Here is a 16,395-nt window from a genome sequence, read left to right on the forward strand (position 1 = left end):
TCAAATGTCACATATTTTACTGTAAGTGGAAAGAGTGATTTTTAATCACACAAATGTGATTTGGTCTGTGATTTTACTCTTTTTTACAAAGAAATTTGCCTGTCTGAATAAAGCCCATACGACACTGTCAGGGACAGACAAAGGCTTCCTACAGAATTTTGAGAGAAACATCTAAAACAAAGTTGAAACTTAAATGAATCAATGAAACAACTGAGACTTTCATGAATCTCCTGAGGTCCGATTTCAGAAGAAAACTGCTTCATCAATCATGTTTACCTCAAAGCTCATCACAGCCAGCTGAGAGAGCCCGTCCACATACGGACCCAGGACTTTATGTTCTCTGACCTTCAGAGATTGTCTGCTCCTGTACACAAGGAAGAGAAGCCATGTGAGAAAATACCATTACAGTTTCAGTGTCTCCAGAATGTGTCTGAAGTTTGAGCTCAAAATCTCCCACAGATCATTTATTATAGCTTGTCAAATGTACCCCTATTTGGGTGTGAGTAAAAACGTGCTGTTTTTGTGTGTGTCTCTTTAAATGCAAATGAGCTGCTGCTCCCGCCCCCTTTCCAGAAGAGAGCAGAGCTTTAAAAGCTCACACTTCGACAAAATAAAATTTAAAGATTAAAAAAGTAAAACAAATAATAATAATTCAGGTTAAAAAGGCAAAAATAAAAATCAGAATTGAAAATGCAATGTATACAATTGTAAAGAAAAACATTAAAAAATAAACTAGGCAATTAAGCCATAAAAATAGGACACAAAAAATATTTGCTAATTAAATTATAACCATTGATGCATTTTAAACAATATACTGTACATGGTACAAGAGAAAACAATACAAATTTAAAGATCAAAATAATGTAAAATTAATTGCTATAAAAATTGAAAAAATAAAAATAGAAAATGTAAAGTATAAAATTATAACAAAAAAACATGCAAAACAATTTTTAAAATTAAACTAAATAACAAAATTAAGATTTCAAAGCAGGACATGACATAATTTGCTAATTAAATTATAACTATTAATTAATACAAAAATATATAGCACAAAATAAGAAGACAATTAGAAATGTTGATTTATATAAAATGTAAAAATTAATTGATTTAAAAAAGGCACAAATAAAAAAAACAGAATTGAAAATGTAAAGAATAAAATTATTAAAAAATATTTTTTTTTAAATGTAAGTCATAAAAAAATAAGACTATAAATAAAGTCGTAAAAATATGACATGAAATTATTTACTAATAAAATTATAACTATGCATAAATAAATAAAAATATATAACACAAAAATAAAAATAAAAAAAACTAAAAAATTATTGAAAATGTGTAAAGCCATAAAAAAGGAAGTGATGGACTTTAAGTTAACTGAAAGTGTGAAAACAAGCGCTCCACGCGTCAGTCTACGACAGATCAATGACAGCCTGCAGATTTAAAGACAGCTCTTGTGGATCATGTGATCCTCTACACCTGTGTGAACTCGAGGAGAACTGAGAACTCAACGTTTGTGCTTTTTGTGCCCACTGTACATCATGAATCCGCTCACCCTTTGGGATCCAGCAGGTCTCGGACTTTTTCGTTGTAGATCTCCATGAACGAGACCTCCACCTTGAAGGAATGGGCCTCGTTCTGCTCTTTGGAGACCCTCTCGAACAGCGAGCAGCAGAGTCTCGGGATCAGTCCTGGCTGCTCTCCATTGCCCATCATTGAGAAGGATTTCCCAGAGCCTGCCAGACCACCAACACAACGATTCAAAGGTTAGAGGACATTATCTCACCCAGCAGGCGTGTTCGCACACGTCAGCCCGCATGTAAAGCTTGTGTCGGAGGACAAAATGCCGGCCTGAGAACTAGGACAGGAAGGCAGAGGAAAGACACAATGTGGTGCGTCTGCGGAGGAAAGACAGACACTGAGCGATTCAACAGTATGATTGGAAACACAGAAGCTTCCTGTTCATGAACGCTCAAACATCAGGCTGATATTTACTTACTAAACGTATCTGCTTTTGAAAACATATTTTGATTGAAATACTTATTAATTTTGATTTATAGATTTGAACAGCACAAATAAAACAAAGATAAAAAAAAAAAAAATCCCAAATGAGCCTGTTTATTCATTACAGTGACTGGGCAAGATAATATAATTAAAATAATATAATAATAACAAAAAAAAACATCTAATAGATCTGAAACAAAGGAAAAATATTTTGAATTATTTGAATTTTTATTATTATTTATGTAATAAAAAATAAGATTCAATCTTTTTTTTCTTAAAAAATGTTTAGACTAAAAGAAAAGATAAATTGTAACTTATTTTTCTCTTTACATAAAAATAATTAATAAAAAATAAATATAAATAAATAAATTAAAATAATAAAAAATCTGAAACAAATCTTAAAGGTCTGAAACAACAGAATTTTTTTATTCTGTTTTAATTTATTTATTATTATTATTATTATTTATGTAATAAAAATAAAATTTAATCTTTTTTCTATTGTTTGTTTACTGCTTTTTGTCATAAATGTTTAGACTAAAAGTAGAAAAAAGACACATTTAAATTATTTTTTTATTTACATAAAATAATGAATAATTAATAATAATAATAATAATTAAATATAAATTAAAATTAAAATTTTTTTTTTATTATTTGAATTATTATTATTATTATTACTTATGTAAGCAGAAGTAACTTATTTTTCTTTACATGAAAATAATTAAATATAAATAAATATTTATTTAATATAATTATTAAATATAAATAAAACATTTCCTAAGTTTCAGATCTTTAAATGGATCTATATTTCATTTTTTCTATTTTTATATTTAAATTCAGGATGAATTTTATTACTTTATGACTGTTACTTTATGAATTTCCTTAGAACTAACTAGAAATAAAAATGACAGAAAATGAGAATTATCATTGAGAATAGTATGAATTTGAAGTCAAAAATATGCTGTGTCATAAAAAAATGCAAAAAACAACAACAAATGTTGACATGAAACATGACCTGGACGTGTTTTTGTGAGATTCATCAGTCCACTGTAAAACTAGGTGAAAGTGGGGAAATTCCTTGTCGTGTGATTAACGTGTGAAATATGTTTGTGTACTATAGTTATGTCTCACAGGGCTCTTTTAGGGTAATTACCACTGCTCTCATGCCAATGAATGAGCATCTATTCATGTCTTTCAATGAAACGGATGTCACTATCAACAAAAAACACCCTTACAAAAGACCATATATTGTTTCCTGAACAGTTTCTCTCTGTAACAGTACCTGTTTGTCCATAGGCAAAAATGCAGGCGTTGTATCCTTGAAATGCGTTTTCAAGTATTCCCTCCCCAAGGCACTTGAACACGACCTCCTGACCTACAAGACACATACATGCAACCATAAAAATCACATTAAAATGCAAACAACATCTTCTCAATCTGATTTCCATACTGTACGAGAAGGAACAATTCACTGCTGAGCAACAAAAGGATCTCCACATTTCTCATTTCCTTTCCTTTCAAAAGAAATCCCTTGAGCCCTCCCACAAAAACCTCCCAAATAAGTGAATGTGAAAACGGTCCGCATGACGTGTTCATGCTTCGGTGAAGCCAAGATGCACAGTTCTCCACATTCATAGTGAATCAGCCAGCTGTGCAGAGAGCTAAGTAAAGACGGACCTCAAGCACTTTCACCCGCACAGATCGCCTGTTGTTTCTGAGCACCAATGCAGCTCAGTGCATTTAATGCACAGCAATTGAAATGTTCTTGTCACACAATGTGTCTGAACAGCGCTGGGACATCTGATGCATGAAACCCTTCAGACTGGAGAGCTTTTGTTGATCGTCACAACTCATTAACCCTGTTTGAGCAACGAGTAATTGGGCAATAAGCAATTACTTTTTCCATTCGCTTTTCTATCACAGATAGAGACAGAGCACAAGAAGCTTTTTTCGCAAGGAAATTGAATGATGGAATTTAATAGAAATACACAAAGCATCAAGTTAATTTGGTTGAGCACTAAAAAAAAAAAAAGTGAAAAAAAGTGCAATTTCCCAAAGCATCCATCATTAATTTTACTAAACATGTTATTGAGTTTTCTACTCTTCTGTACAGGCCTGTATAAAACCCTATAACTGCACATTATCCTTCCTAAAAGACTTTAATAACTAGTGTGTCTGTGAGAGTCAATATCACACTCATTCCATCAGCAGGTTCATGAATACAACTTTATATCCATTAGACTGTAAGATTGACACATGAAAGAACACAAGCAATAAACATCCATGTAAGAACATGTTCTGCTTGTCAAGTCATCAGTTTGTCAGCCAGCTTTATTTTGGCAGACTTAAACAGAGACACCTGACTTGAAGAATCATGTCGGTGTGCTACATTATAGTGTGGGGTTTCACTTTAATTCAGACGGTTCATTCACTGAGCGACTGATGAAAAATACATACAGAAAATATAGCTGCGGGCAGCATTTAACAGGGTTCAAATTATCCCATGATTTACTCACCCTCAAGACATTCAAGACGTATATGAATGTCTTCTTTCAGACAAATACAATACTGGCTCTTCGAAGCGCTCTATTATTATAAAGCATGGAAGAGCCAAGATATTTTTTAAAGGTGCCCTAGAATTAAAAATCGAATTTATCTCGGCATAGTTGAGTAACAAGAGTTCAGTACATGGAAATGACATACAGTGAGTCTCAAACTCCATTGTTTCCTCCTTCTTATATAAATCTCATTTGTTTAAAAGACCTCTGAAGAACAGGCGGATCTCAACATAACATTGACTGTTACGTAACAGTCGGGGTGTACGCCCCCAATATTTGCATATGCCAGCCCATGTTCAAGGCATTAGACAAGGGCAGCCAGAATTAACGTCTGGATCTGTGCACAGCTGAATCATCAGACTAGGTAAGCAAGCAAGAACAATAGCGAAAAATGGCAGATGGAGCAATAATAACTGACATGATCCATGATAACATGATATTTTTAGTGATATTTCTAAATTGTCTTTCTAAATGTTTTGTTAGCATGTTGCTAATGTACTGTTAAATTAAAGTTACCATCGTTTCTTACTGTATTCACGGAGACAAGAGCCGTTGCTATTTTCATTTTTAAACGGTCTGTATAATTCATAAACACATTCTTTATAAATCTCTCCAACAGTGTGTAATGTTAGCTTTAGCCACGGAGCACTATCAAACTCATTCAGAATCAAATGTAAACAATATAACAGTATACAATACTCACATAATCCGCCGCATGTATGCCACATGCATGACGAACACTTTGTAAAGATCCATTTGAGGGTTATATTAGCTGTGTAAACTTTGTTTATGCACTGTTCAAGGCAAGCGCGAGCTCTGTGGGCGTGGAGCAGGAGAATTTAAAGGGGCCGCAGCCTGAATTGGCTCATTTATAATGATGCCCCAAAATAGGCAGTTAAAAAAATGAATTAAAAAAAATCTATGGGGTATTTTGAGCTGAAACTCTTAGACTTATATTACATCTTTTTAAAAAAAAGTTCTAGGGCACCTTTAACATTTCTATTTAGCTTTATTTTTATTTCAGTTTTAGTGATTTTAGTACTTCAACTTATTGCAGTTAGTTGCCAATGCAACATTTCTATTTTTTTTTAAATGTTCGCTTTTTAAAATATTTATATTTTGTCTTATTTCAGTTCAATTTTAAAGGGTTAATTTCTGTCATTAATTACTCACCCTCAAACTGTAAGACTTTCATTCATCCTCAGAACACAAACGAAGATCTTTCTAATGAAATCTGAGATATTTCCATTGACAGTCTACGCAACTACCACTTTGATGCTTAAAAAAGTTCATACAGAGATCGTAAAACTAATCCATATGAATTGAGTGGTTTAGTCCAAATTTTCTGAAGACATGGTCACTTTATATGATGAACAGATTGAATTCACGGAAGCTCAAGCATGTTTGCTTGATGTGAGCGAGAACCATAGACTGTAAAAAAAGATGGACGACGCGACGCCGCTTCCTTCCATTCTATTGAACTCAAGCCAAAATGGGCAGATGAATGGGCGCTGACACGTTACGCAATACGTCAAAAAAAAAAAAGTTTGGAGCCTGGGTATGCGCAGAAGGAATCGCCAGTGGAGCCCGGAGGCGGAGTCGCGATATCAAACTTCCGCCCAGATGACTGCGTCATCATTCGTGTATTTTAAATAGACTATAAAAATTATACACAATTTAAAAGTCTACCTATAAAATAATAGGTTATTCTGTTTCTAGAGCAATAATATTTTTGATAAAATCAATATAATATGCCACTAGAAACAACTAAATCATCAGAAACGGTCCTGCCATTTTAAATCAAGTTCAGCTAACGTTACAGGAGATCGATTGCTGTAATTAGAGTAAGCTATCATTAGTTTTGTCCTGCTAATTATTATTTTTTACCCATAAAAATAATAAGTAACTGCCAGATAATGATCACCTGCTTTTTCCCGACATGGTTAACATTAGGTGCGTTATCTTAACTAATAACATTTATTAATTAGCTTATAACGCCCACATTTAATGTTACAGAAAAAAAGTTCAGTGATCCGTCAGATCCTGTAGGTCGGTTAGTACAGTTTACTGCTGAACAACTCATTTTGTTGGTGTTAAATAACAAAGAAATCGAAAATTAACAGTTAGTTAATACATCTTCAATCTCCCCTCGAAGCTCTGACAGTCCTCAGACAAGCTGTCAATCAACTTCGAATCAATGACGACACGCCCCATTTTTATAGCATCAAATTCAATATACAATTGAATATATATCAGCGTGATAACAACTACCTTAAATGACCAAAACCATCTTTCAGAAAGTTTTATTTGAAGCAGAATTTATTTTTACGTTTTCACTGAAGTCTCATTCGACTGCATTGAGAGGGCGGGGTTTATGACCTGTACTGCATCCAGCCTCCAGGGGGCGATCAAAGAGCCCGCGGCTTCACTTTTCAGGACGTATGAGACACACCTGGCGAGAACCAATGAGTTGCGTTCTCGTGTTATGCAGCACGTTTGAGCTTCCGCGAGAACCAATGAGCTTTGTTCTCACGCATCAAACAATTATGTTCGTTGATCAATGTTTATATGTGAAGAAAAGCCTGAATTCAATCTGTTCATCATATAAAGCGATCAAATCTCTTCAGAAAATCTGAACTAAACCGCTCAATTCATATGGATTAGTTTTATCTCTTTATGGACTTTTTGAAGTGTCAAATTGGTAGTTGCGTAGACTGTCAATGGAGGAACAGAAACATCTCAGATTTCATCAAAAACATCTTCATTTGTGTTCCAAAGAAGAACGAAAGTCTTACAAGTTTGGAAAGACATGAGGGTGAGTAATTACTGACAGAATTTTATCTCCAGTTTTGCTTGATATATGAATCAGACGGTCAGCGAACACCAGCATAAACAGCACCAAGTCTAGACTAGCCTGGGAATTTTGTGTGATCTAAGCGGCTCAGATCCCACCCTTGGGAACGGCACATTTGTGTGTGTCCGTGTCATTTCCAGGGCTTTCCATATTACAATACCAAATATAATCCATAATTATTATGCAGGTGTGACTCTATCCAGCACATTGAGGGGAAATTGATTCTGTGTGGACGTGTTAAAGAGTGACTCACCGGCGTACTTCGGGATGTTGGACTCATCCATGGACCAGAAGCAGTGGTCGAAGGCAAACACCTGCAGAGAGAGAGAGAGAGATGCATGTGTGCCTGTTATGACACGTTCCTCTTGATGCTGGACGAGTCTCAGACAGACAAAAGACTTAATGTGTTTTATACCAGACACACACAGAACATGATGGTGCCTGTCTTGAACACACTAAATGAGAATGAGAAAACAGCCCTCATCTACTTAGAACCATTCTAGAAGGCTTCTGTTAGGCACTTCATATGATATATAGAACCTTTTACAACGTGTCCTAACTACCTGTCACCACGACACATGATAAAAGGTATCTTTTCCATGTTAAACAGAGTCTTTGTCCTAAACAGCCATGACGGCATCACGCCACAATTCTATTTTAAAAACGGTTTCTATTTTTTCGACAATATCACAGCTGGAACAACAACATAAAGTGTATAAATCAACATAATGATAATCTCGGGTACTGTTTATGTGCTTTATTTAATGTTAAAAGCGTCTAATGTGAGTTTGAATATCTTTTATAATCATACTGAAAGCAACAATGGACAATTAACCTCAGATAAAAGGAAACAAGAACATTCAAACTGTCAACTCAGTGTGAACAGACAAGTGTATTCTATGATAAAGATTGTTTTCACTAGAAACAAATTAAAATAACCCATTAAACGTTAAAGTATTATGAAATAATTTAAGACATTTCTCATTATATGGAAACTTTTTGGCATAAAGGTTCTTTAAAATTGAGTCAAGTTCTATATAGAAGCACACTGACCCTTTTTTTCTAAAAGTGTAGCAGTTTATAAAGGGTTTTGTATGATTTTGGAAAATAAATCTTTTTAAAGTCAATATCATTAATATAAAGTGCTAACCTCCTTTTTATCACCAAATATCCTGTTTCACTCACATTATGGAAGTAACATGAGTTGCAAAATGCATTTCACATAAAACTTTATATTCATTCCTGTAGCTCAAACAGTAGATCATGGATGGTCAACACCAAGGTCATGGGTTTGATTCCTAGAGAATGCATGAACTGATAAAATGTGTACCTTGAATGCAATGCAAGTCACTTTAGATAAAAGCGTCTGTCAAAGGCATAAATATAAATATACACTACCGTTCAAAAGTTTGGGGTCAGTAAGATTTTTTAATGTTTTAAAAGAAGTCTCTTCTGCTCACCAAGCCTGCATTTATTTGATTAAAAATACAAACAAAAACAGTAATATTGTGAAATATTATTCCAATTTAAAACAGCTGTTTTCTATGTCAATATACAGTAAAGTGTAATTTATTCCTTCGAATATTTCACAATATTACTGTTTGTATTGTAATATTTTGTTTGTATTTTTAATCAAATAAATGCAGGCTTGGTGAGCAGAAGATACTTCTTTTAAAACATTAAAAAATCTTACTGACCCCAAACTTTTGAACGGTAGTGTACGTGTTTATCTAAGACAGAACGAGAGTAAATGGAGAGCAAATGTTTGCTAAAGTCTCAGATGTTTCTCTTGAGAAAGAGTCTAGTAATCTCCTTCCTCAGTTCTCAAACTATTTCTCAATAAGTATTTTGTACCTAAAGTTTGTGATTAAAAGTCAGAGATCTCTATATGAACTCAAACATTTCTTATTAAATGATTGTAAATAAAGTTTATTGGATAATTGGAGATTTTTTTCCAAGAAAATAAATGTCAAAAATGTCATGTTTAATTCAATGTTTTACTTTATAATGTGTAATTAATTGTGAATTTATTAATTAATTTAAAAAAAACTGCTCTAAGTCTCCTAAGCTATAAAGGAGCAACATCTGAGCATGCAATGAAACGCTCCTATGGTCTCTCCTGAGACACATTCTTACAGTGCTTGTGAATAGCAACAGTCTTCGTGAAGACACAGTTAATTAGATACATAAATCTGGAGACAGTGGAATAAATTCCTGCTTTGGTGGCACATGTTTCCAGAGCGACCGGCCCTGCGGATCCGTACGGGAGCAGGGATACAGGCCTGCTAGTAAGAGTTTCCTTATCTCATCCTGAACAATGTGGAATTGTAAATGCATAAACTATTTTCACCCTCGATTTACAATAAACTAAATCTAAAAGTTCTTAAACAAGATACATTTCCTTGATAATCAATTTTGCATTAGATATTAAACATTATGCCCTTTTTCAAAGTCTTGATCTTGTTTTTGGGTTCTACTAGAATAGGTATTCATGTTTGATTGTTGAATAAACACATTATTTTCCACATATTTTACATTGTTGCAACACCTTTCTTCCCAGTCTGTCAGTAACGCTCTGGGGTGCGTTTCCCAAAGCGAACTATGGTCACAAGTTCCGTCGTTACCAATAGAGTTCAATGGGAAAAATAAAAATGTATATACTTTTTAACCACAAATGCTCTTCTTGCATTGCTCTGCGATGCGCCATGCATTACGTAATCACGTTGGAAAGGTCATGCATGATGTAGGAGGAAGTACCACATTAGGACGGAAACCTCTTCAAAATCGTCCGAAATCATTTGACCCTTTTTTGCATTTTTGCTTTGAAGACACTGGATCAGTACTTCCACCTACCACGTGACCTTTCCAACATGATTACGTAATGTGTGGCGCAGAGCAGTGCAAGATGAGCATTTGTGGTTAAAATGTATATACATTTTTATTTTTATTTTTTGAAAATGACCGATCATTTCGCTAGATAAGACATAAAAACGTTAATTTCTTTTCAACGAAAGAAAGAAAGACATCTTGGATGACATGGGGTGAGTAAATTATCAGGAAAATGTTATTCTGAAGTGAACTAATCCTTTAACTATTAAATTCATATTGTTTCCAGATTTTTACTGAATAACAGAACCGATCTTGATTAAGGATGAGCTTTTAACGCGTTGCGCAGGCATGCAGGCACGCAGTGTGACATGTTTTATGAGCGCATGAGTTTTCTCGCTCTCTGGAGATCACTGGGAAACAGACAGACTCTCTCATCTGTAAAATCAGACTGACCCAAATGTTCTCTGATTAAGAACAGAAAGCAAAAACACCGTGAACACGCTTCACATTCACAGCATTATCTGAACTTCAATCTGAAGAGGAGGAAATAACAAAAAATACCTAAAATTATCTGATCGAATAAACTTTTATTTTTTCAAGAATAGTTCTGCAATTATATATTCATTCAATTCAATAATTTAAGACTTGTTTTCAGAGAGAGTTGAATATCATTTTTGTCATTCCAATGTTTAATTTTTTTCACCTGATTTTTCTAATTTATTGAAGTGTACGCATGTATGATTAATCAGACAATATTTCACATTCTAATGCACTACCATTCAAAAGTTTGGGGTCGGAAAGGTTTATTAATATTATTGAAAGAAGTCTCACCACTACGGAAGAGGATTAGGGCCAAGCAATAATAAAAAAATAAAACCATCTCGAGATTAAAGTCATTAAATTACGAGAAAAAAGTCGTAATTTAACAAATTTGTTCTTGTAATTTAACGACTTTTTTCTCATAATTTAATGACTTTATTCTCAACATTTTATCTCGACTTTTTTCTCAAAATTTAAGGACATTTTTCTCATAATTTAACGAGTTTGTTCTCGGAAATTAACAACTTTTTTCTCGTAATTTAACGAGTTTATTCTCAACATTTTATTTCGACTTTTTTCTCGAAATTTAACGACTTTATTTTTATTTTTTTATTATTGCTTGGCCCTAATCCTCTTCCGTACACCAAGGCTAAAAACAGTAAATATTGCAAAATATTATTACAATTTAAAATAAGTGTTTTCTAATGTAATATATTTAAAAACATAATTTATTCCTGATGTCAAAGCTGAATTTACAGCATCATTACTTCTCAGTGTCACATGATCCTTCAGAAATCATTCTAATATGCTGATTTGCTGCTAAAGAAACATTTATTATTATTATTATTATTATCAATGTTGAAAACAGCGGTGCTGCTTCATATTTTTGTGGAAAAACAGCTTTTATTGTGAAATAGAAATCTTCTGTAACATTATAATTGTCTTTACTGTCACTTTTGATCAATTTAATACATCCTTGCTGAATAAAAGCTTTAATTTCTTAAAAAACAACAACTTTTGAGTAGTTTAGGCCAATAATCATTTCTGTTTAGCCAGTAAACAGTAATGTCAGTCGTATAATATCACTGACTTCAATCTATCTATCTATCTATCTATCTATCTATCTATCTATCTATCTATCTATCTATCTATCTATCTATCTATCTATCTATCTGTCTATCTGTCTGTCTGTCTGTCTGTCTGTCTGTCTGTCTGTCTGTCTGTCTGTCTGTCTGTCTATCTATCTATCTATCTATCTATCTATCTAACACAGAGAGGAGTATTTGCATTAAAATTCATGTCAGTGACTTCATTTAAATATGCAGGGCACAGTTTTAAAGACAGAGCCAGGTTTAACAGTTAGTTCAGCAACTGAATTCAGTATATTTTGAGTAATTTCCTCTCTCTGTTCACTAGTGTAAACGAAGAAACGCTTTCCAGTAATCGGCACAACGCTTCAGATCGGGTCACTGGCTGAAAAAAGAAAATCCTCCCGAATCATGGATGCTCAGCATTAGTCTGCACTGCAGTCTGTCTGCCTGCCAAGCACAACGGCAGCGCTCCGTCTGCGAGCGAGAGGGGGAGACGGGTGCAGCAACAATGCAGCTTTGAATGCGTGTACACTGGCCCTGTGTGTCCCTCCCTGCCTCACACATTGTAGCTCTTTGTGGTTGTTCACGAGATCTTAGAGGCCTGACACATTCACACAGACGCTTATCCCCGTCTGATGACCCACCGGAAGGATGGAGGAGCTGAAATGCATCTTTGACTGCATGTGGGAACACTTTTATATGAAAAGCGTGTTGTTAACCATGTAAAGCCTGACATATGTCAGAAAAATCTCATTTGTTGAAATGAAATATTTGTAAAAAAAAAAAAAAAAATTCTAAACAAAAAAGTTTGCATATGTGTTTTCTCACATTTTAACATGATATATGGATAATCAAGTGAAGCATGACATCTATTTAGATGAGATGTAAAACATGGAACAGAATATTAAGCAATTCACAAATATGTGAAAATTGCATAAATGTTAATATGCACATAAAGATGTGATTTAAACAGAGGATACGCTTTGTCTTACCTTTGGCTGTTTTCTGAGTGTGAAGAGGTGTTAGTGGCACATCAGGACAGGAAACAGTTTCCATAAAGACAAATAAAGAACAAAGGACACAGTCAACAGCATTATTTTACAAGGCAACACAATGCATTTAGAATTTTTTTTAGTCTTAATAATTGACCGAGTAAAACTACTTTAGAAATGGCTCATTCAGCTCAAAAAATTCTCTCAATGCAGCTAGTTTGGAGTAAGTAGGATTTTTTTAAATGACCAAATGTACACTTTTATTCATCAAGGATGCATTAAATTGATGAAAAGTAACAGTAAAGACATATATAATGTTACAAAAGATTTCTATTCGGAAATAAATGCTGTTCTTTTAAACTTTTTAATCATCAAAGAATTCTGAAAAACACAATGTATCACGGTTTCCACAAAAATATGAAGCAACTGATTCAGCTTTGATCACAGAAATAAATTACATGGTAAAATATGTTCACAATATTACTGTTTTACTGTAGTTTTGATCAAATAATTGCAGCCTTGGTGAGCAGAACAGACATTTTGTTCACATATGAACAATTACCAACTAAAATAAATTGAATCTGCCATGATTTCATTCACAAATGCTTTTCTATGACTCTTAAAAAAAGAGAATCTCTGCTTCTGAAGAAATAAGTCATAATACAGTATTTTAATTTCTTTTTTAATATTTTAATTTAATATATATGCATGCAGAATGCAACTCTTCACAACACTTCTCAATAATAGCGAAAATCAACAATCATGATGAAATAAAGATGAGCTTCAAACATCACCACACAAACAGCAATGCATGATGGGTGCTTTTTTTTAATGTTCCTAGAGTGTGATAAATTAATTTTTAAAATTCCAAATATTCCAAGTAGTTACTCAATTAATGTGAAGTCATAAAATCTGCATGCATAATATTTCTAAAAGAATGAGAATGTCAAATTTCCAAAAGTATCTCTTTTTTTTATAGTGTTCAGTTCTTTGTTCAAGACAAAAAAAAAAAAAAAAAGGAAATACTCTATTAATACTGGCAGGTACCCTGAACTTTTCCCAGCACATTCCACATTACGTGACACTGACCTTATTTATAGGTCATTTCTTTCCCCTTCAAACCTCGTTAATGACTTGATTAATGGAGGTCTTTACTGTCTCCTTGCATTTACACTCGTGTTCATCGAGTTGTTCAGCGGTATTTCCTGACTGATGAACATGTGAATGGACTCAATGCACAGAGATTTAAGCCTGAATGTCGCAATAGATCTGTTGTGTAAACTTCAGTAAAGCTTGTGGATTTACAGCTGAGGTCAGGTAAGGGTTACATCTCCCAAAACCTCTCTCTCTCTCTCTCTCTCTCTCTCTCTCATAAATGCAATGCAACAAGGAAAATGGATCATATGCAGGAACCACCTTTCCAAAAAAAGAGTGGAGGAGAATGGAAACATAAGCTCTAAAATTTAGTAAGATGATCGTTGCAATGCATTATGGAATTGCCTTCTCTTCTTTAGAGCGCATCTATGAAGTCTACGTAAGCAGCTCACTAGGTTTTGGAACAGATCTCTAGTATTACCAACACGAGAGACTAAAATACTCCTCCGTTCACCACAAATGTTTTCCCAAGGTCCTTCAGTAGAACTAAAAAAAACTCTCAAATTACTTTCCCATACACATTCGATTTGATTTCTAAAAATGGAGAAAAAAAAAAAAAAAACTAAAAATGAGCTTGAATCTTGAAAAAAGTGAAGCCCGAGCCAATGCACTGTTAAAAATTATCATAATTTTAACAGTAAAAACCTGTAAACTAGTTAGCAATAAGTTCCCTTAAAAACTGTAAGAGATCAAATGAGACATTTCATGTAATTTTACTGTAAAATACTGTTAAATGTAGAGTTTTTGGAAGTGAAAATCATTTCACTTTATAATTTACAGTGAAAAATCAGTGATGTTCCCAGAATTCATTTGCATTTACATTCATTCATTTAGCAGACACTTTTATCCAAAGCAACTTACAAAAGAGAAACAAAAGCAATTCATCACAGAACCAACAATATTCATAATATACAAACCCAGGTTTATTAGACTGTCTGACAGCTCACATTTGATAGTTTTTCATTTAGCCATTATGTTTCTTAGTTTTTTCTTAGTAGATGTGCCATGCATTACATAATCATGTTGGAAAGGTCACGTGTGCAAAAATAGGGCAAAAAACTTTGCGGAAAATTTTCTCCTCCAACTTCGAAATCATCCAACATCGTTGTTTTACCTTGTTTTCTTCATCCAAAAACTGAAAAATTATGCCTTCGAAGGACACATTCCAAGTTAGGAAGGCATCAAGACACAATATATTGTTAGCTTCACTTCCTGTCTCCTGAGATGCCTTCATCTGATCATTTTTGAAGTCAGCATAGATGTATCCTTCGATGCCTTTGATATCCCAAAATCCTGTGCTTTCTGTTCTGTGACATAAAAACTAAAAAAATATTTTATTTGAGCTTTAAAAAATAAAGATGGCATTTGAAAGTTGTGGTTGGTGGTCAGTTTGTATGTAAATGTATGTTTTTGACCAATGTTTTCCACTTTTGACATAAAACTGGAAAATAGCTTGCGCTATTTTGCTGTAGATCGTGAAACTGTTAAGATGATTCAGAAGTCTGTCTGAAATCAGTTTCGTGAGGTGCTTTCTTGCACCTGATAGGGCAGCAAGGCAATAAGTCAGCTGTCTAAGTTGTCTAACTGCCGTAGTCTTTGCATGTTCACTTTGTAAACACTGGATCGGTACTTCCACCTACATCAGGCATGACCTTTCCAACATGATTACGCAATGCGTAACGTACATAATGACACATTGCAGAGCAGTGCAATATGTGCATTTGTGCTTAAATAGTATAGTTTTTTTTTTTAGAAAATGACTGATGGTCATAAGACTCTTATTCCTCGTCTGGGATCACGTAGAGCTCTTTGAAGCTGCACTGAAACTGACATTTGGACCTTCAACCCGTTGGTAACTGTTGAAGTCCACTATATGGAGAAAAATCCTGGAATGTCTTCCTCGAAAACCTTAATTTCTTTTTGACTGAAGAAAGAAAGACATAAACATCTTGGATGACATGGGGGTGAGGAAATTATCAGGAAAATTTAAATCTGAAGTGAACTTATCCTTTAAGATGTTCAATGAATGTTTATTGCATTATTTTAGTGTTATGTGTGTTACCATGATGGAGTTTTGTATGTGTGTTTATAACATCGTATACCTTCCACATATTAGTATTTACTTTAGCTTGTGGAAAAGCTACTTGTGATGAACTTTGAACTATTTTAGTACTTTGGTATATTAACATTATTACTGTATGAATTATTATGAGTATCTTTTTCTTTTTTTTTCCCCGGCAGATTTAAGTTCCATCTGTAAAACTCAATATGTTGCTACTGTACCATACTATACAGGAGATTTCTGGCAACCACAGCAGCTAGTTTTTTTTTACCATAAATTTCAGGGATTTTTTAAAGTGCAGCAAAGGGTGATAAATATT

General features: G+C 33.8%; 1 protein-coding gene across 4 annotated transcripts in view; it reads right to left on the minus strand.

Moving 5' to 3' along the window:
- The window catches only part of kif13a (kinesin family member 13A), an 82,885-nt gene that overhangs the window by 43,102 nt on the left and 23,388 nt on the right, over positions 1 to 16,395 (minus strand). For all 4 annotated transcript variants that reach the window (XM_067411332.1, XM_067411312.1, XM_067411322.1 and 1 more), the window contains exons 3-7: positions 12,860 to 12,872; positions 7,661 to 7,721; positions 3,278 to 3,370; positions 1,550 to 1,730; positions 277 to 364 (exon numbers count right to left, since the gene is read on the minus strand). In XM_067411332.1, the coding sequence (XP_067267433.1) occupies positions 277 to 364; positions 1,550 to 1,730; positions 3,278 to 3,370; positions 7,661 to 7,721; positions 12,860 to 12,872 (436 nt within the window). The remainder of the gene's footprint in view (positions 1 to 276; positions 365 to 1,549; positions 1,731 to 3,277; positions 3,371 to 7,660; positions 7,722 to 12,859; positions 12,873 to 16,395) is intronic.

This window comes from Chanodichthys erythropterus, chromosome 2 (genome assembly GCF_024489055.1).
Source record: "Chanodichthys erythropterus isolate Z2021 chromosome 2, ASM2448905v1, whole genome shotgun sequence".
In the NCBI taxonomy this organism is placed as follows: Eukaryota; Metazoa; Chordata; class Actinopteri; order Cypriniformes; family Xenocyprididae; genus Chanodichthys; species Chanodichthys erythropterus.